The sequence below is a fragment of the Nomia melanderi genome, chromosome 11, assembly GCF_051020985.1.
Source record: "Nomia melanderi isolate GNS246 chromosome 11, iyNomMela1, whole genome shotgun sequence".
Lineage (NCBI taxonomy): Eukaryota > Metazoa > Arthropoda > Insecta > Hymenoptera > Halictidae > Nomia > Nomia melanderi.
In genome coordinates, this window is record NC_135009.1 from 5941198 (window position 1) to 5961232 (window position 20035).

Below are 20035 nucleotides of genomic sequence, written 5' to 3' on the forward strand. Positions count from 1 at the left end.
CAGGAATGACAAGGTTAACGAAGGTCTTGTGGAAGTGACTGTAATTAGACGACATGCAAACCTCTGGGATCCGGCTTCGTCCTGCGCACATGGGGACGAGAGTCTCTAAAGGACCTGCGTTAAGAACCCAGAGGACCTACTTACAAAGCGGACCTCTTTTCGGCCACCTGCCGTTCAGGTTCTAAAAAAAAGGCCGCCACGATCTTACTTCCTCCTGCCTAACTTTTCTGCGACCTTCTTAGGACCAAACCCTTTGCTTCTACGTTCTCTTCCCTTTCTCCCTCTTCCTCTTTCTTTCTTTTGAATATTAAATCTTGCATAGGCTAAACTCCAGACGGGGGAATCTTGATTTATTCAAAAGATCGGAATGCTGGGTGAACGTATTCACGGTAATACGACGCTGCCTGACGTAATGATGTCTGTAACGCGTTAAATAATTTATTTTGAGAGGATATGTCTTGTGGTATAGATTTGGAGAGGGGAAACCTGATTGTAATGGAGAAGTTAAATGTTGAAAACCGCCTGTTGGGTTTGGTCTATTTTTGTTGTTACGTTTATGTTATATGGTATATTGATAAATAAAATTAAGTTATTTAAATTCTTGTTGTATTGGGATTTGCTTAGTAACATTTTAAATATTTTTATACGCGTTATTGTTTTATAGTAGATTTAGAATTAAAAGAGAGGAATTACTAACATTGAATAGAATTGAAATGATAATCTTTGATTTATAGTGACAATAGTGAAGTTTAACGTGCTTTCACCGTAGAATATTTTTGTTCTTTATACAGTGAAATATTGAAGGCGTTACGAATAAATACTATTTGCTTTTTTAAAACCTATCAAATGTATAAGAATTTTATATGGAACCCTAGTTTCAGAAATAAGGGGTGAGATCTCTTTGCCACCTGGGGTGGCTCACAATGTGTCCCATATATCACGAAAAGAGCTCTAGTTTGACCTAAAAGCCTAAAAAAAGAATTATGTCACCAGCTGACTTCTAATGAAATTATTTGTAACACTATACGCAGCCCTTGTTATATCAGAATCAAGAACCTGTTGCTATGTTTTTTTATTAGTAACATTGTAAATCATAGATTTAATGTATTTTGATATCAAGTATAATATTTTTGCTCCAATGCAACGTTAAGTTGATGATGAAGTAAGATCTATTTCAAATTATTGCACTCAATTAAACAAAAATATTAACCACAGGATAATATAATATTTGACACATTTTCTTATAAAAACAATTCTTTGTTAATTTCACGCTGTTTTTAATGAAGGTTTTTATCGAGTATCCATTAAATACCAACCTCTATCAAACTATAATGTTATATTTACACGCGTAATCAAAGTAGACAAATATAAACGTGGATCAATAGAAAAGTGTTATCCTGGTAGTTATATATTTCACTATCATGTTTATGATGTCACTGTGGCAACACTGTGAAGGCTTAAACTATCGAACCGTTAAAGCAGTTTACCACAGGTCTGTACCGCAGCGAATCATTACTTTACGAAAAGAATGAAAACAAAACGAGTGTCTTGAAATCGCAATTTTGGTTAACAAGTTTCAAAAGTGTCTCCTCCACCATTCCCTTGCGAAAGTCAAAAATACGAAAAATATATCCGTCGAACAAATACATGGACGGTTAAGTCATTGCCTGCATTCCAAACCCTACCTGAATGTATCCCAGCGTCCGCGTCAGCGTCCTCGAACACAGACGACTCGGTGCCTTCGTCATTATCCACGACAGAATGATCTGGCGTCTCGTCATCCTTCGATTTCTCGCTACCGGAACGATTCTCGTTCCTGGCGGGGGTGACAACGCTACACGGACTGTCCACGGACACGTGTCTGCCACCCACCTTCACCAGCGTGCTGGTGCTCCTGGCTAGCTTGGTACTGTGCGTTCTACGTATCAACAAGTTGGTGAACGTAGTGCCACCGCCATTCTGCTTGTTCCTCGGCTCGGAACTGGGTATTTTCGTCGATCCGTTAGCTTTTGAGTCGATGATCTTCCCGCTGGATCGCTTGTCTTCGTTCTTCTTCTTCGAGTCCTGGTCTTCCACTTCGAAGCAGGCAATCGTGTTGTTCAAGCGGCTGTCTTTCCGGCTGGCATCCTTCCTACCAGTGAACCGGCTCTGGAATCTCTCTATAGTCTTGAATGACCTGGTCCTCTCGACCTTTTTCCGCTGCTCCGATCCGCCACCGGTATGTTCGGCCTTTGGTGTCTCGAATATCTTCGTAAGGGACTGCACTTTGCCCCTAGATTCAGGAAACAACGCGTCCTCCGCCGTCGTCCTCTTCGACACCGATTCATTGTTGCTCAAAGTGCGAGTCAGGATTACGGTTGGCACTGTTTTTGAAGTGCTGATTGGGAACGTGTTGCTGGCGAACTTATCCGACTCTGAACTGATCGTTTTTGGGATCTTAGATGGGTGTCGGGCCTCCCCATCCAGTGATACATAGAACGTCGACCTCCGCTTAGGGGATTCCTCGAGATTCTCTGCGTTCAACATGTCGCAATGGTGAGCACCTGATCACTTGCCATCAGTGGCTACTGGATGAATCGTTGCGATAGATCCTTGTGTCTACTTAGTACTGATTTCTGAGCTACAACTAGGAGTATCGACTAAAAGGTCACAATGTTCTCTACCTGCTAGGTGGAAGCTTGTAGTAGGTTCTTGGTTAACTCTGAATGACTATTTGCATCTAACTTATCTTCCGCGGATACTCCAAAAATGTATATCACTAAATCACACTAAATATAATCAATAATTCTACTCTATTTCTATTTGGTAATCGGTGGTTTACAGATCAGCAATTTTAGCCTCCGAAGATACTCCGAAAAAGTATGTCACTGAATGACACTGAATGCAATCAACTATTTGATTCACTCTATCTCATTCCTGTAGCTTGGAATGCTCTAAAACTGAGTGTCACCAAATGCCACTGAATGTCACTAACGGCTCTACTCCATTCCCATTTAATCACAACCGTCGATTCACAGAATAGTAATTCTACTCTTCAAAGATACTCAAAAATCGTGTATCACTAAAAAACACCAAATGTCATCAATTCTAGCCCGCGTCCATTTGATCATCAACGATGCACGAATCGTCGGCCTTATCTCCAAAAGACACCAACCGAATCTGTGTCACGCATGTGACTAGGTGTCTCTGCCCGTAAGAAAAGTTACTCCGAACGCACCATCCGCGTGTCCCCGGACCATCTACCGGTGGTATCCTCGAATTCACCTTACACTCCCTCCCCGTCTTCCAAGCAGTGGGCCCGGCGAAGGGCCAGAAAGCCGCGCAGCGGTCGAGGGCCCCGAATTTCTTCGCCGGTCGCGACTCCTCTAAATATAAACCCGTCGAGCGCCTCTCTCGTCGGGCAGAAGCACGTGTACCGCGAAAAACAAATACGGTCACGGAACACGGAGCACTGTTGTAAGCAAGATAGCGGTACGCTATTCAGCCGCGCCACTGTTCCCTCTATCAACCGATGTTTTTGCCAGGCTTATCGTTGACCTCTGCGTAGTAGCCAGCTCGGAGAGTCATTACACGCTGAGCCCGCGGATCTCAAGATTACCGGAGAAACTTCACCAACAGAATGGTACCAGGATCTATCACCTGTTAATTGCCTAGCGAATCCTTCGACTCTAATCCTTGCCAATGGTCACATCAAAAGAACATCCTCCAGTAACGATCAACCGGAGGTTCACTTATAGATTGTGTTACACTAAGCAGTCAAGGATCTAGCAAATATTCCTAGAAATGCCACACAGCATCGACTCGCGCAAGGACGCGCGACCGAACCGCGGACCCACGGTCGCTTGAAAGTTCCACGCCTCGGAAGATACGAAACTGTGGGCGACGATCGAAGAAAGTCGCGAGCGAGGCACTTCGGGGCCGCCGATCGGCCTGTCCCGAGGGAAGGGACTGGGAAAAGTAAAAGGGTCTGAGTCACTGGCACAGGATCGAGTTCTCTCGTGGCCCGGCGAAACCGTGATCGCGCGAGAGGAATGCGCGCGGACCATCCGGATGAGCGGGCAGCAGCATCTCCTCTCCCGGTTCTTTTCCAGCCAAGGACAAGACGAGACAGGACACGCCACAGATTTCTGAGCGAGCAACGACACACACGCGACCGAGAAGCGAGCTGAGCGACGTCGCACACGATCGTCCGCACCGCAGACGGGCTCACGACTATCTGACCACGTCCTGACGGCAAGCGAGCCGCGCCGAGCGCCTCTATCGGACTGTTCCGGCAAACGGACCGCTCGATGGTGAGGAGGATCGTGCGACGCGATGATCCAGCGCGTACGACGCGCGGCATTACCACTGGCGGCTTTAATTAATCGATTTGTTTCGGGAATTTTGGAATCATAAAGGTTGCTTTCTTTGGAAACTTGATGCTTTGTTGCTCATTCCTTTGCTGTGACATTTTGATCCTGTTTTGTTTGGGTTTTCTTATCTATTCTTTTCGGTATTGTTTCGTTACGTTCTTAATTTCTTAGCACCATTTTGTGTTTTAGTTGTCTTTTAGGGTTACATTATTTTCATTTTATTTAAGATACATTTGCATTCGAAGATATTTGAAAATTGTTGCTGGATTACGCAGCGTATTACTGTTTTGTTGGTAAATATGGTTGTATTAGGCGTAGGTTGTATTACCTCGTACTAATTTATTTAATCGAATGCGAGTGCAGTTTTAATCGAAATATTTCTGTCCCATTCTGGAATTTCTTATGCTTGTGTAATAGATGAAGAATCCATTTCTTTTTGTTTCGTTTGAATTTCTACAAATTTTATGTTTATAAGAAGCTTGTAGGTATCAGGTTCACTGGGTTGCTGAATTCTCTTTTTTTTAACAGTCTTGTAACAATATTCAATAAGTATAACATTTTTCGAATATGTTAAATTCATGTAGAATTTAGAGTTTATGATAAATGTAACTGTAACTTGTCATTTCCAAAAATAAGTGAAACAAGCTTACGTGAATAGGGAAACGGGTAGTCCAATTGGTGTCGTATGCGTGCATTGCTCCACATACACCGTTCCAATTGTATAATATGCGCAATAATAAATGATAAAATCACGGGAGCAGTTCGTGCAACGTGTCACAATGATTCTTACCGTTTAAGCCATAAGCTCTCTGGCTGAGGATGGCAAGAATTATATGTATCCTGCACGCTGAGTGGTGTAATGAGTTCTATTTGAATGTATTTGAATGTTAAATCGATTCAAACAGTCTATGAGCAAGTGACCCTGTGGCCTATTCAGTTCTACGTCGAGGTCGCCGATCAACTCGAAACCGCCATCTGAATTATCTTTCAGAGTGCATCCTATGCACTAGGGAACGACGTTTCAGTTACTTATGTAGGACAAAGTTGTTCCAATGTTATGGTGACAATATTACCAGAATATCGATGAAAAAATGTTATCGGATTGATATATGATATTATATAGGTAACAATATAATTATAATTTATATAATCAATCACTTAGAATTATTAATACAAACCATTTTATAGCATGTTAAATCAAAACACTTGTATAAATGTATCAACAGAATTCTTTTTTATTATTTTTTTACAAAAAGTGAAAGTAAATAAGATGTTTAAAAATAGAAACAGATATAATATTATGTATCACAGTGTATTTATGTAATACATAGTGATCCTATAATTACAATATTAAGAAAGAATTAAATATATTGCTAATATTAGATATTAACAACAGCTAAATTTCATTGAAACTTATTTTAAGTGAAAAAAATCATTTTTACACAAAATTATAAATAAAAATACCGTCCGAATACAGTTCAAGCGTTTCATTCTATTTCTTAAAACGATTATATTAAGGTTACGTCCAAGTAGTTGAAGCACCAGAGCTAAGAATTTTGAAGAGAGCACTAGACAAGATATTAAATGCAGATTACTAGAGTCCCATTTCGAAAGTATCTGCGCGTGACTCAGTGTAGAAATACGGATTTTTTTAATAATTAACTTAGGTAGGATTGGCTGGTTACGTAACTACCAGGCTGGAGTCAATCTGATATACCCCAAAAAACGAGCAACCATACATGCAACTACACAATCGGATTGTTTTAATGTCATGCAATCTGATGTAATAGCAATCTTATTGCCAAACATATATACGATAAATATCATTCAACAATACCGTTTATGCAAATTAGAAAATATATAAATTCCTGTTTCTTTTCTGTTATAATATAAAAATATAAGTCGTTTTTCAAGGAAATGCAGAGAATAGCAACATTAAGATACACAGAATAAATATAAAACAAAATTATTATCATTTTACTGTTACTGTAGAAAGATACAAAAATATTGTAAAAATCTGCTTTAATGAAGGACAATTCTTCATAGCATCTTATTAAAATGTTCAGCTCACCCCGAAAGAAACTTAAATGCATCAATATTCACGGTATAGTAACTAAAATTGTTATTATTGGCCAGGAAGTGTATACAAATTCAAACATTTAAAATAAAAAATCAGAATCTATTTTTAATTAAAATTGTTAGTAATGACTAAGTTATACATAAAAATTCATATACTTGGAAATAAAAATCAGAACCTACTCTCTATGAGTATCACTCGATTCCGATGGAATAAAACTTCAATAATTAATGACAGGCGTATATGTGGGACTTCGTTTTATCCTTATTGGCGCCCATTATAGTGGGGGCTTCCATTTAGGAGAGGTTACGTCGGTGCCTTTCTTCGAGCCTGTGGTAGAGTACAAGAATCTAATTTCGAGTGCGATATATGTGGATGAAAGTCACTGCACGTCCAAGGTGTCTATACTGTGTATCAATTACGGTTCGTCGGTTGGGTTTGTCTGGTTGCGTTTAGAAGCTTTATTTTCCTTTCCTTCTACACCGTTCTGTGTACAGTTATCTCGAAATAGATTCAGCCCCCGGAGTAATAACGTAAAATTACAGAATGATTCGTTTTTGAGCCGTTAAATTGAACAAATGAGCTTGGTTCTACGTACATTTTCTTATCTTGTTATGGTACTCAATTTATCTACTTAGTTTCTAAATATTGCTAAACAAATAAAAGCTACTTTATTAGTACTACCATATAGTAATTGTAGTTTCTTGTACTCTTTTCAAATTCAAATATGCGTTTGAAAATATAAGAACGTAATAACAGTAACTAAAACTACGAGATAATAATAATGAATAGATTAACAAGAAAAAAATAAGAACATTAACAGTTTTTAGCATTATATGCAAAAAATTCAATTGTCGTTGTTCCAAAGAAAAATGTATGAACGAGAAAAGTTATGTTTAATTATTTTGTTTATCAGTGAAAGTTTTTACTTGTTTGCTAAGTTTGTTGAAGATTTTAGATTCGTTTGAACAGTAGTTATCTACATTCTTCAATGTGTTATGTCAATGTATCGTTGAAAACAGAAAGTTATATAACATGTCAAATAGATGCTCAAGTTATGTATTTATAACTAACTGATTCATTAAAGTCTAACTGTAATTAATTTATTCTATTTTTATCCATTCGCAGAATCGCTTTTTATCTGTCCTCAGCTGTGTTTCATGTAAACACAAACGTTGCACTCATTATCGTGTAATTCAGTGTTGAATAAAACTTGTTGACCATATTATTTTTTTAATGGAACAATAAATAACTTCCATTCCAATTTTTTTCTAGTATCCTAACATTCTGTTCCATTGTTGAATCACAAACAACATGAGTCGACGAAATGAACATCGAATATTTCATAATACTCAACAATAATTATTTTCCTCTAATTATTCAATTCCCAGCGAAAGCTATTTCTAACCGAATCCAATATTTACATCCAATCGTTACGCGTATACTTCACTTTCCCCGTCAAATCAAATTAAAAACTGAAACCAGAACCTCGATTGCAACGATTACATACTTTCCAGCACCACGATGATTTTTACCGTTAACGCACCGCGTTCAGTTTCACGCTAATTCGATGTACTTTCGTACCGACTTTAACATCATATGTTTCACTTATTCCACTTCTCGCGATCCGCGTTTTAATTATTCCCTGCGCCGCAATTATGGCTCGGTTCGATTAGAAAACTTTATACATTTTTTATGAACCCGATGTTTTTTTTTCGAATTGAAATAGAAAGTGCGTCTTAAATATACTACATATAACAATCCTTTCACCCCGAGCGTTGCGTTTGAAACGAGCGCAAAAATGGCCGCCCGTCCGTTCGCCGGGCGTTTATTGCTGTTCCAAACCCCGCGATGACTCACTCGGGCCTCGGGATCACGATCGATAATCGTTTCCCCGATTTCCTGCTACACTTTCCTGCCTTTCGAAATTGGAGCAAGTTCCGCGATTTACAGCCGCGATTTCCAGTTTGCAAAAAGTAACGATCCACCATTATTGCGGTCGGCAATGGGGAAAGAGATCTAGAAACGAGCCGAAACTATGCCGCTTTTACCGAATCGAGCATTCAACGAGGTCAATCATTTTCGGTGAACCGAATTCCCTGGTTTCAGCTGGAGTAACAACAGCGACATTTTCTACAGAACAGTTTCATTTGCAATTTCTCGCTCCAGAAATCTGTGAACATTCCTCCCGCGTAGATTTCTCGAGCTTCTGAGAGAATCAGCATTATCATGGGAACGCGACGAAGTGACAACCATTCACTTTTATGGAATTTTATGTAGAAAGTTGATCCTATTAAAGGATTAGACACATATCTTTTTTTAATAATTTGAATGTCGATTATACGGAAGCATTATTGAATGGATTGGTTAGTAAAGATTGAATTTTGAAATGAAACGTGCTGTTGTTGTTTCTTCTCAGCCGTTTTATTTAGGTATGGTAGTAGATAATTACTATATTTAATAATAATATTCAGTTCTGTATGAGATAACTTGAAATGATATCATACTAAACATGAAAAATTTATATAGAAGTACTTAACCAGTTAACTGCGTGTAACGAGTACATGCGATCTTAAAACTTGAAATGATACTAATTCTTTTAACGATGAATTCTTTATTTTTTCAGATAAAAATATAATTCTTCTGTGCGTTACTTTGGTTTTTCATTAAAATATACTCTAGTTTACCCGAAAAATATAAAAAATATACCCGCGTTTACCTACCTAAACAGTTCAATTGACTTCTTAAAATGACTCTATAGAAGTTCCAAGATTGTCAAATGTATTGTCAAATCAATTTCTTTAATAGTTTATCAGAGAAACATACGTTATTTTATTAATAATTACAAAAAGAAGGCATCAGGAATAGGTCGTTTTGACCCGTCTGACAGATCTGGTGTTAATAGTCTTTACGCCGCTGTAGAAATTGCAATTTTAATTTAATAATTCAGCCGATCTTCAAATTCGCAGAATTACAAATAGAACAACATCCACTGGCGACGCAAGGTCTCGCGCGACGCACCTGTAACTGGAAATTCAAATTCCAGCGATATTCATGCAGTTAATACCAGTTGTCGCAGTTTTTACTTGCATAATAATAACGCGGCATTGCTTCGTGCATGCCAGATACGATTATCGTGGACGCAATGTTGACCGCAATGCTTTCGCAATAGGAAGGAATTCGATAAAAATTTCTGTACTTCTTTTTTATCAACTACCGGTGACTCACGTGCGAGCTGTAATTTTCTGATTGTAAGACCTTTTTCTAGCTGTGTTGTCATTGCGCAGTCTATTCCCAGACGTGATATGAGCCATCTTTTTTTTTAAGTGGTATAAGTCCATTTTTGGAAAAAAGTGAAATAATGGTAATTTTAGCGAAATATAAATATCCTCTTTTTATATTTATAATCGTATGATCAATGACACACGATATCCTTATAAATTAATCAAAAGAAATTTATCTGTAAAATGTTAATAAATGTATAATTTAAAATAAATCAAATTTGTTTTTCCTTAGTTTATCATTTACATTTACCCATAATTAGCATCTAAAATCAGAAAACTAGAAACGTAACAACAGAATGCACTTCAATATTATTTTTGCAAACATTGTTATTATTACATTGTTATTATATGGCGCTGAATGTGAGACTGACAAGTTATTTAGAAAATTCCTAATTGGTAGTCTGCGGTATAAAGAAACTTGTCACACTCAATAATTTCGAATGATTTGAAAGTTGAGCAGCTATAATCTTATTTACTTTTCAAGGTCACCACCTTTTACGGTTCTATCAAAACCAGTAAAAATTAGAAATCATTTCTTGCTACAATAAAATATTTATTATCTGCATTTTATTTTTTAACAAACACGTTTACTGAGGAAACGTTTGAAAACAAATCGATCGTTCTGAATATTGTACTTTTTACTCTCAATAATAGTGAGTGGATGACAAAAAGTATATATTTTCTACAGTTTCATTCGAACTACTCGTTAAGAAATACTTCGTTCTAAACTTCTGTCTTGTTTAATCAATTTATGTAAAACTTCGTTCATTTAATCATATTTATTATAATCTCACTGAAAACTATATAAGATGATCAAGAATGAAATAAGAAAAAGCATTTATTTTTCTACCTATTCAATTTTTAAACGCCAAACTCAATTATCGAACGAACTTATCCTTCATCTTGCATATTCAAATTATCCACAGAATCAATTAATCCGATTAATCGTTGGAACATCTCAGATGCTGTTCCTGTCCGACACAGATGATTAAAGTCTCACGCAAATCCCATCGACAGTGTCCATTCGATTAATAAGCTATATGACAAGCTGTACCTTTGCAATGTAATTTATTTCCTTGACACAGTTCAGAACAGCGAACTTCATCTTGACTTAGTGGAACGGCCAATCAATTACCAATTAAATCGTCCCTGTTTCGACTCGGCATCTACGTTTAATAATCTTCCGATGAAACGGTGGCGCAGTGGGTGATGTCCGATCGATCGGACCTTGCGATTTGAATATCGGCACAAATAGTAGGTGTCATTCCGGATGGTACGACCCCGCGAACAGGTACCATTTAAATTTCAATCTGCTCTGTAGGCGCTATTTAAACTTTCATCCCGATAGTGGGTGCCATTTAAATTTCAATTTCGTCGGTGGGTGGTCTGCTTTCATCATCGCCGACAGGCATTGTTTGAACCTCCATTTTCTTTCTCTCTTCTATTTTTAAAGCAGGTTGTCGTTTTAATCGCGATGCGGGATGTCCGAACATCTTCTTTCTAGCCACCTGTTCGTGAATGCGGAGAAATTCCTTTTGAATGATTCTATGTTTCGATCTGCGTGGGAATATTAGATTTCCATAATTTCTGTAGAATTTTATTCGATTTTCCTTTCTTTGGTAACTTTGTTTTGAAGTAGGCGACGATAATTTTGATTGTACTGTCATGGAAAATTTTTGAACAGAGAATTGTTGAAGATTGGAAAGTATTCGATTAAGATGGGGTATATTATTACTGAAGGAATCATTTGTATATATTGGAAACAGAAAATGGTAATTTATGCATAATTGAAGGAACAGAAGAAAAGAGTTATTGGAAAATTGAAATTATTGAATTTTATGGAATTTTTATTATACTCTTTGTGAAATATTCTAAAAGTATAACGCAAAAGAGTTATAAATGACCTAACCGTTATGATTTTCAATGGAAACTTGCATAAAATTAATTTCACTTTCTCTAGGCAAAATATGAGATATCGCGATGTCTTTGAAAACCAGCGAACGAACACAATTAACACATCGTGTATGCCAAAAGATCTTAGTGACTCACAAAAATTTCATTCACTTTTCACGATCCGAAATATTTCTGATACTTTATTCCAAAATTTGCATTAAGATTTAATATATCATTTTACTAATTTACTCATTACGTTTGAAAAGTGTTATGTTATATATAGTATGATAATAATGTTGGTTGCCTGATTATCTTTGTTGCTTTTAGAGATATGGATAATCTTTGTTAAATATCAGAAATTGTTCAGAACAAAGTAGACTGTATTACGTTAGTAAACATATTTTTGCAGATTAAGGTATTTGCAGATTTTAAGGTCACCTCTACTTTTTTACTTGGAACGCCATACACTCTTATTCTTAATCCTTTGTACTCGAAAGTTTTTTACTAGAAATATTCAACACTCTTTAATAAAATGAAGACATTTTTTCAAAATAATTTTAAAAAAGTCACACACAAATTAAGGAACCGAGGTATTATTTCAATAATTCACGTACTGTTGCATTATACACAATTATATTAAATATTGAATGCTTAATATGAAATATTAAATATTGAACGCTTAATATCAAATATTACATATTAAACACAGAGCTTTAATAATTTTACTATATCAAATCGAATGGCTGAGAATCCCTACTTAACAGCAAATGGTGAATACGATATAGCTCGTTTAGACACTCATGCATTAAATAAGATGTAAGCAGTCCATTAAAAGTTCATCTTTGAGTTTGCCTTCAAACGAGATTGAAGAAGCTTCAATCGTATTCAAGAAAGACAACACAATTCCTCAACATTCGAGATTCATTGGAATATCTGAGAACCGATTCGACGTGCAACTCTGAGATCTTCCTTCGAATTTCCTATCGATTCTCGTGACGCGATCGATCGGTGAAGTCGTTCGGCGGCGTATCACGATTGATTCCGCGAAGATCGCAGATAAGAATCGTCGACGGCGGTGGCGGCACCGTGGACGCAACGGCCGTCGTCCGCAAATGACGCGTATAAGGATCTGTAACGTGCACGCGTGACGGATCGTGCGTGCAATAAGAAAAGCCAGCCGACCGTATTACGCCGGTGTCTGCCATGGATCCTGCTTCTTTGTGAGGAAAACGTGCGTCATGAGTTTCTTTTTCATTCGCCACGCGTACCCTGCCGCGCCATTCTCCGTTCTACCCTTTCTTCGCCCTCTTGTCACGCGGTCAATCGTTCCATCTTACTCTTCGACGATTCAAATTAATTTAAATAAAGTTTAATTTACTTGAAGAGAATTAACTGCCAACAATTCAATGGATTTTATTGCACTAATAGGAGTAAATGTAAAGTCTTCCGTCTCGCTTTCCTCGCGTCACCCTTTTTATATTTTCCTTTTTATAGGTCATTCTATGTAGATGAGATGACTTGATCTCATAAGGGAAGGACTGTAATTGTTTTACTTCGATTCTGATAGTTTTTTGGGAGACAATAGTAGCCTTTCAGTCGCCATTTGATTTGATCGAATAAAATTATAAAATTTTAAAGTCAATATTAAATTTTATATAATGTATCAACGCGGGGAACATCGAAATAAAATAGTTCTGTTCCTTATTTTATACAACGTATTTCTTTAGGTTAGTTGCAAACAAAATATCATTGACATTTCATTAGAAAATAATGAATATCTGCTGAGAAAAATATTCTCATGCGTAAAGTGTTGAAGTTACGTACTTTCAGGACGTATCATAACCAGTTAAATTGTCGAATGTTCTATACTTTCAATACAAATCTAATATTCTGTACCAGCTGTGGTCAGTATTAATATTTGGAAAATTAAGAAAACTCGAAAAAGTAGGGAAATATAGAAATGTTTTATGAAAATCTATTTGATTCATGATAAAATTTATTAACGCGTCATCTATGAAAATAATTTTTGAAAAACGCTTTCTTTCGTTTTCTTTGAATGTTTGCTTGCGAAACTATATTTCCGGTAGCAATATCTTCTTCAAATATGTATCGAATCTAGTAGCTTATTTTCCGATGTGTTATAGATAAGACGATAGTTACTCATACAGATTTTCAGGAACTTTATCAATCGTTTATTTCACACCATCCTATGGTTAAAATTTCAGGTTGTACTTTTATTAGACCGATATACAGGATGTTCCGCGACTCATGGTCAATCAATTAAGAGGTCATTCTACATGTAAAAATGAGTCGAAAAAATAGAATAAAATTTTTTCCCGCGAGTCTTCGTTTTCAAGAAAATCGAGGACGAAAATTTACTCGGTACGTGTACACTCGGTACATGTCGACTTTGTGCATCTCACTATACACTCTTGTTTTGATTCTTATTTGTATTTAAAGACATAGTAATGACAAAGTGCGGATACCGCTCTTGATACAAACGCGAAGCAGCACACAAATTACCCTCGCACGCTTCAAGTGCGAGAATCAGTGTACTTGCTATTCGAATAAGCTGCTATATTAAGAAACTGTTAATCAACTATCAACCGAGATTATTACTATAACTTTAAATACAAATAAGAATCAAAACAAGAGTGTATAGTGTGATGCACAAAGTCAACATATACTGAGCGTACACGTATCGAGTAAATTTTCGAGGTCGATTTTCTTAAAAACAAAGAATCGCAGGAAAAAATTTTATTCTATTTTTTCGACTCATTTTTACATGTAGAATGACCTCTTAATAGATTGACCATGAGTCGCGGGGCACCCTGTATACAAATGGATGTTGATTACAAATCAAAAAAGTTGGTTAGTAGAAAGTGTGCCTTTTAATAACGGTGATGCAAATAATATCACTATTTTTGCGATTGTGGATAATCTTACGTCGGTGCCACAAGGAAATCCGGTAAGTATTTCATATACAACAACCTAATATTTCTCATGTTTCGAACGGTACAGTAAGAAGCAAGGAGAAACCTAACTAGATGTATACGCATAAATCTCTATACAACCCTTCATAATGATGTACTATTGACCGTGAAACGAGGATACCAGACATACAGGGTGTCCTTTAACCGATAATACAATCGGGAAGCGTGTAATCGCATATGAAAAACATCTTTTCACTTGATACCTTCTTTTCCATACATATTTCGAAATACTTTAAAAAATATTTAGGAGGTTACCTCTTGGAGATCACTTGATGGCTAGGCTGATGAACTCAGCTGATCGATCAGTTTTCATTTTTTCTCGATCAATTTTCTATTAGTCTTATTTTCTAATTCCTAATATTTTCGACCGCCAATTTACTACTCGTCAATACAGTTACACGTAACCAATCCAAATTATAAAACTGTAAATTAATACGTACCAGAAAAAGTTCGTCTATTTTCCTTACTATAAATGAACTCAGGTCCGATTAAATTTCGTTAGAATATATTACAGATGCATTTGCCATACGTGTGACGAGTATACACTTTATTATTTAATTTCATTGCGTACACAATAACAGATTTTTCAAACTAAATTCCACAATTAACTGGTTAATGTGCATTTTCTTATGAAGAGGATATTATGCACTCCCGTGCAGTTTGTTCCAAACAGGGATGCATTATTGTTCGTAGTCCATGGGCGTTCAATATCTTAGAACGGTCGTGCTTTTGCCTGTGCAGTTCCACTAGATATCAAATCATTTACCAACTGTAAGTACATCACCGGTAAGTTCGCGCAACGTCACATAAGAAAGAGAACCCGCCTACAAGCAGAGAACGCATAATTAAATTTTCCGGCCGATTACTCGCAAAAGAGGACGCTCGAGTAACGGGTCTAATTAACGATTCTCGCCATCAATTCAGAATTCGCGTGTAGGTCGCAAACCACGGCGCATAAAGACACAATAAAACGTAATTAGCGGTACAGGCCTGATGCGGCCCGGTCGATCTCGCGCGATATAAATCAAACTTATTCCTCGGCCGGACCTTCGGCCCTCTTATCGATGCGCGCCGGAGATAAATGGCGGAGGGGAACCGCCTGCGAGGGTAGTAATTAGTTTCAGCGACATTAGTCATTAGCAGAACGCTTCTTTGTGTCCTCTTTTGTGTGTCACTCATCCGGCAGTGGTGCTTTCGATTATTACGGCGCCGCGGTGGCCGCACGGAAAACGGCTTTCACGGACGGTTTCTAATTTAATTAAAGGCCGATCTTCGCGACTGATCGCAACCGTACACCCACGGGATGACACCAGGAATATTTTAAGTCGTGGATAGCCGAACCAATCGATGAATTACTAGGATGTTCCATAATTAGTGTCATGCTTTTTATGCTAATACTTCACTGACCGGTAATTTTATTCGAAAATTATTCCTTTAACCAGTTAACTGTGTTTGACGAGCATACGCGTCATCTTAAAGCTTGGAATGGTACTAATTTTTCCAACAATGAATTATCTATTTTCTCAGTTACACGCGCGATTCTTCTTCGTTTTGCTTTGGTTTCTCGTGAAATATATTATAACTACGTTTGACCTACAATTTGACGAGTACGGACTTTATAGTTCGATTTTATTACACACACAATGAGAGATTTTTCGAACTAAATTCTACAGTTAACACGTTGAACTTCAATGTGCGCAGTTTATTTACGTGTAATGTGTAAAAATAATTAAAACAATGCAATTTAATGAATATAATATGAAACGCTTTTATAAAGACATATATTGTTTCCAGATAGAAATTAATAAATTGCAAATACAATTTAATTAGTGAACGGTTAGTGTTGTGGAAATAGGGTTAACTCGTAACTGGTCTGCAAGGTGCCAAGTTTCTAGTCAAAAAAATTAATATCTACTTTATTTTAATCATCGACGTATTTATCATCGTTGTATATGATTTTTTACTACTTTTTGATTCATTTTTTAATGCCTTTTTCGAAGTTCTATAGTGCTTCATGAAAAATTCATGAGAAACGACATAATTTATAAGGTGATCTAATATAAATGACATGGCGCTCACTATTAAAGACGTTTTTGAATATTTGAATTGAATACGAATGTAAGAAACGAGATGGATTATAAAGCACGATTGGATTTAGTGGTGTCGTCATTTTGATGTTAACGCCTTGACACTCTATCGATGAATGGCGTAACAGAATATCAAATTAAATATTCTTTCTTATTAAAATGTAAAATATAAGAATTTTGTAAATTAGAATCTAAGAAATTTGTTAAAATATAAGGTAAATGTTCTAGTAGAATTTGGTTTTCAATAAACTATATTACTCCATATTTCTAATGAAGAAGAATACTTTATAACTTAAACCAGATCTTCCAAATTACACAAAAAAACTGTTATTCAATGCAAAGATCCGTTGTTTACGTAATTACATTTTATTTTGAACGTTATTCGCGAGTGACACACGATAAACAACGGTGTGTTTCCTTTCAATTTTTAAAATTAATCGTTGCATTTGCGTTTGAATTCCACGCTTCGCAAAAAATGACTTGATTCATCTGCCCGCACCACGGATTCAAAAATGTAATAAGAGACCGCAGACTTTATGCACTCGCCGCGCGCTGGTGTGTTAATTACAATAAAATGGGACCGCTAATAAAGGTTTAATCAATTCTTCACTTTGTTTACGGCCCAATAAAATCTTTAATGAAAAGTATAAGCTGGTAATTGATTTCAGTTACCGGAAGGCGATCCGACGCGAATATTAGTAATTTAAGGGAAGATCCCGTAGCTCCACTTGTTAAGTTTAAAGAAGACTGTTCCGATCCGTAAAATCGTGGCCCCATATTTGTTTCCCGTTTCCTTTCACTTGCGTCAATTTATCCGACGATAAAGGAAATTGAATTCTTTAACGCTTCACGGCTAACGTTAGTACACATTTTTATAATATCGATCTTTCTTACCCAGGAATTTTTATGTGCTCCACGGTTCTGCAGCTTTGAAGCCTCTAATCGTTCGAATGTGTACTATCTAACAGGATTACAGAGAGCTAATGCCGGATCTATTCCAATTCATACTGAATTTCAAGGAAAAAGTTGACTGAGCGTAAATAATTTTTTTACTCGTTCGAAACTCACTGTGTTTTATACTATTTCACTATGCGCTTGACTAGTAATTTCTATTAAATGTACTGAAACGTTCTGTCACTGATTAGGATGATAAAAACTGAGCCGACGCCGCCGCTGCCGAGCGGCTAAGGGTTAATTGCCACTCATTATCGTTAACGATACATGATTTACGGACGACTTACTTATTCTAACCCACATACAGTCCATAGAAGTAATTTATTAAGGCTCCTTTTCAATTCTTATTGTGCGGTATTTTTCAGTCGTCATTAAGCTACATAAAACGGATTTTATACACTTTTAGCGAAATTCGCTGAAAGTAATGAAACCAGAGGTTTCAACGATGTTTCAATATTTGAAACTGTAATAATTTTCTTTGAGTATAACGAATATCAAGTGTTCCGCGTGTTTCTGTGTTTTAAAAAAGCTGCGGCTTAAGAATTTATTAGATTGGAGTGTGAATAAGTTTAGTTGCTCGTGTGCACGTCTTCTAATTTTGACGAAATAGTCACAATTCATCGCAAACGCGCGCAATCGCGATTAACAAAAGCCACTTGTTAGTCCGAACTTGGCGCTGTTGTTTCATGACGTTGGCAAACTGATAATTAAAAAAAACATTTGTGTTACAACACCATAGTGCAGCAGAATCGCGAACAACACGATATAAAAAAATTATTACTGCTCCAATATGGCGAGATAAAAGAATTGCTAATACGTGTTTGTAACAGTAAATATTCTTATAAAAATTGAAAGGGTTTTAAAGTTCTTAGACGACGCTCGTTATATTATACAATTAAAGTATTTTTTTTTAGAATAGCATTGATCCTATTAACATTTTAGAACACCTTTACAATTTCAGTGATTGTAAAATAAAAACTTTCAGAATCAATCATTTCGTCCAACGTTGAAATAAAAAGTGTTCTATAAAATAATCACGACATCCGAATTATTTCCCGATGTACCAAAGATCGAATAGAACCGATACATTGAATTTCAAACGAAAACCTCCAAAGCAATCTAATCAACTGAAAGAAAGCCATCCCCACGAAATGGAGAAAAGACATAATCCAGCTAACTGAAGGGCATAATGCGCGCGAGATAAACCGAGGCGCCTGCAACGTCCGCGTGAATTGGTCGCAGACACTGTAGGCGTGTTAACGAGACACCGATAAATTAGTTTCATATCATTCCCTGTCCCTGGTATCGCTTTACGTCTCCCGAACGGGGGTCCGTCCCGTCATTGGCTACCGTTCCTCTCTAACGTGTTTTCGATAACTGTGAAGTCAGAGTCTTTGGCCCTCGCGAAGACGGAAGAGACAGAGAAAGATGACAGAGAAGTAGAAAGAGACAGACGATGAATGGAAGCATAGAGGACAGCGAATAGAAAGGATAAAGACAGATTGCGAATAGAAGGGAAGGAAAAAGTTGCAAAAGGGAGAGAAAATACAAAGATGGCGAATAGAAAGTGTAGAGGAAAATGGCAAATATGAAATATAGAAAAAGATGATTTCGGAAGATTTTCGGAAGATCGGAAAAAGAAAAATTACAAGGGAAGAGAAAAGACAAAGATGGCAGATAGTAGAAAATTCAGAAATATGACAAAGGCAGAGAAAGGACAAAACTGACGAATAGTAGAGACTTGAGAAATATGACGAAAAGAAATAAAAGAGAAAGATGGCGAATAGAAAGGACATAGAAAAATGGTAAAGGAAGAATAAAACAAAGGTGGCGAGGGGAGCGAAAGAGAAAGATGTCTAAGGGAAAGAAAAGTGAGGAAGAAATAGAAAGGAAAAAGAGAGAAAAGAAGAAGGAGGGAAGAAAGGAAAGGAAAGGCGGCGACGTCGAAAAAGGAGGCACACGCATGTCCCTCGGTCCCAAGTGGTGTCACGGAACGGCGTCGTTTTTCTTCCCACGCGGCGAGACTCGGCCGGCTCTCCGTCTGCGAGACGCGCATCCGTTGTCCCTTAATCTCTTTCCCTCGGCGTCGTTTAATCTCCCCGTAAATCCGACACTTACTTTCCGACGAAAGAACGACGGGGGTAGAATTAAGACGGCGACACGGTAATCGTCGCCGTTTAATGGTAACGGAATGCATCAGCCGTGCACATCGTGCCTCTTATTTCTTCCGACGTTCTCCGAATGTTCATTCTATTTTGTTTAATTTATATTTCCTTCTCATTCTTTACAGCCTCAAACTTCTTCGTGATCTTTGCCTCGACTAAATTGTATTGAAACTACTCAGCAATAGAATTGATTGCTTCGTATTTTCTTTTATAGAAATTATATTTTGTTT

General features: G+C 37.0%; 1 protein-coding gene across 3 annotated transcripts in view; it reads right to left on the reverse strand.

Moving 5' to 3' along the window:
* Nucleotides 1-4251, reverse strand: part of LOC116428867 (Ras GTPase-activating protein raskol) — a 116071-nt gene extending 111820 nt beyond the window's left edge. Inside the window, exon 1 of one of the 3 annotated variants that reach the window (XM_031981038.2) lies at nucleotides 1686-4251. In XM_031981038.2, coding sequence (XP_031836898.1) covers nucleotides 1686-2526 — 841 coding nt within the window. In that variant the 5' untranslated portion in view covers nucleotides 2527-4251. The remainder of the gene's footprint in view (nucleotides 1-1685) is intronic. The other 2 variants (XM_031981037.2, XM_076372020.1) reach the window with 2 other exon arrangements.
* Between the last annotated feature and the right edge of the window lie 15784 nt (nucleotides 4252-20035).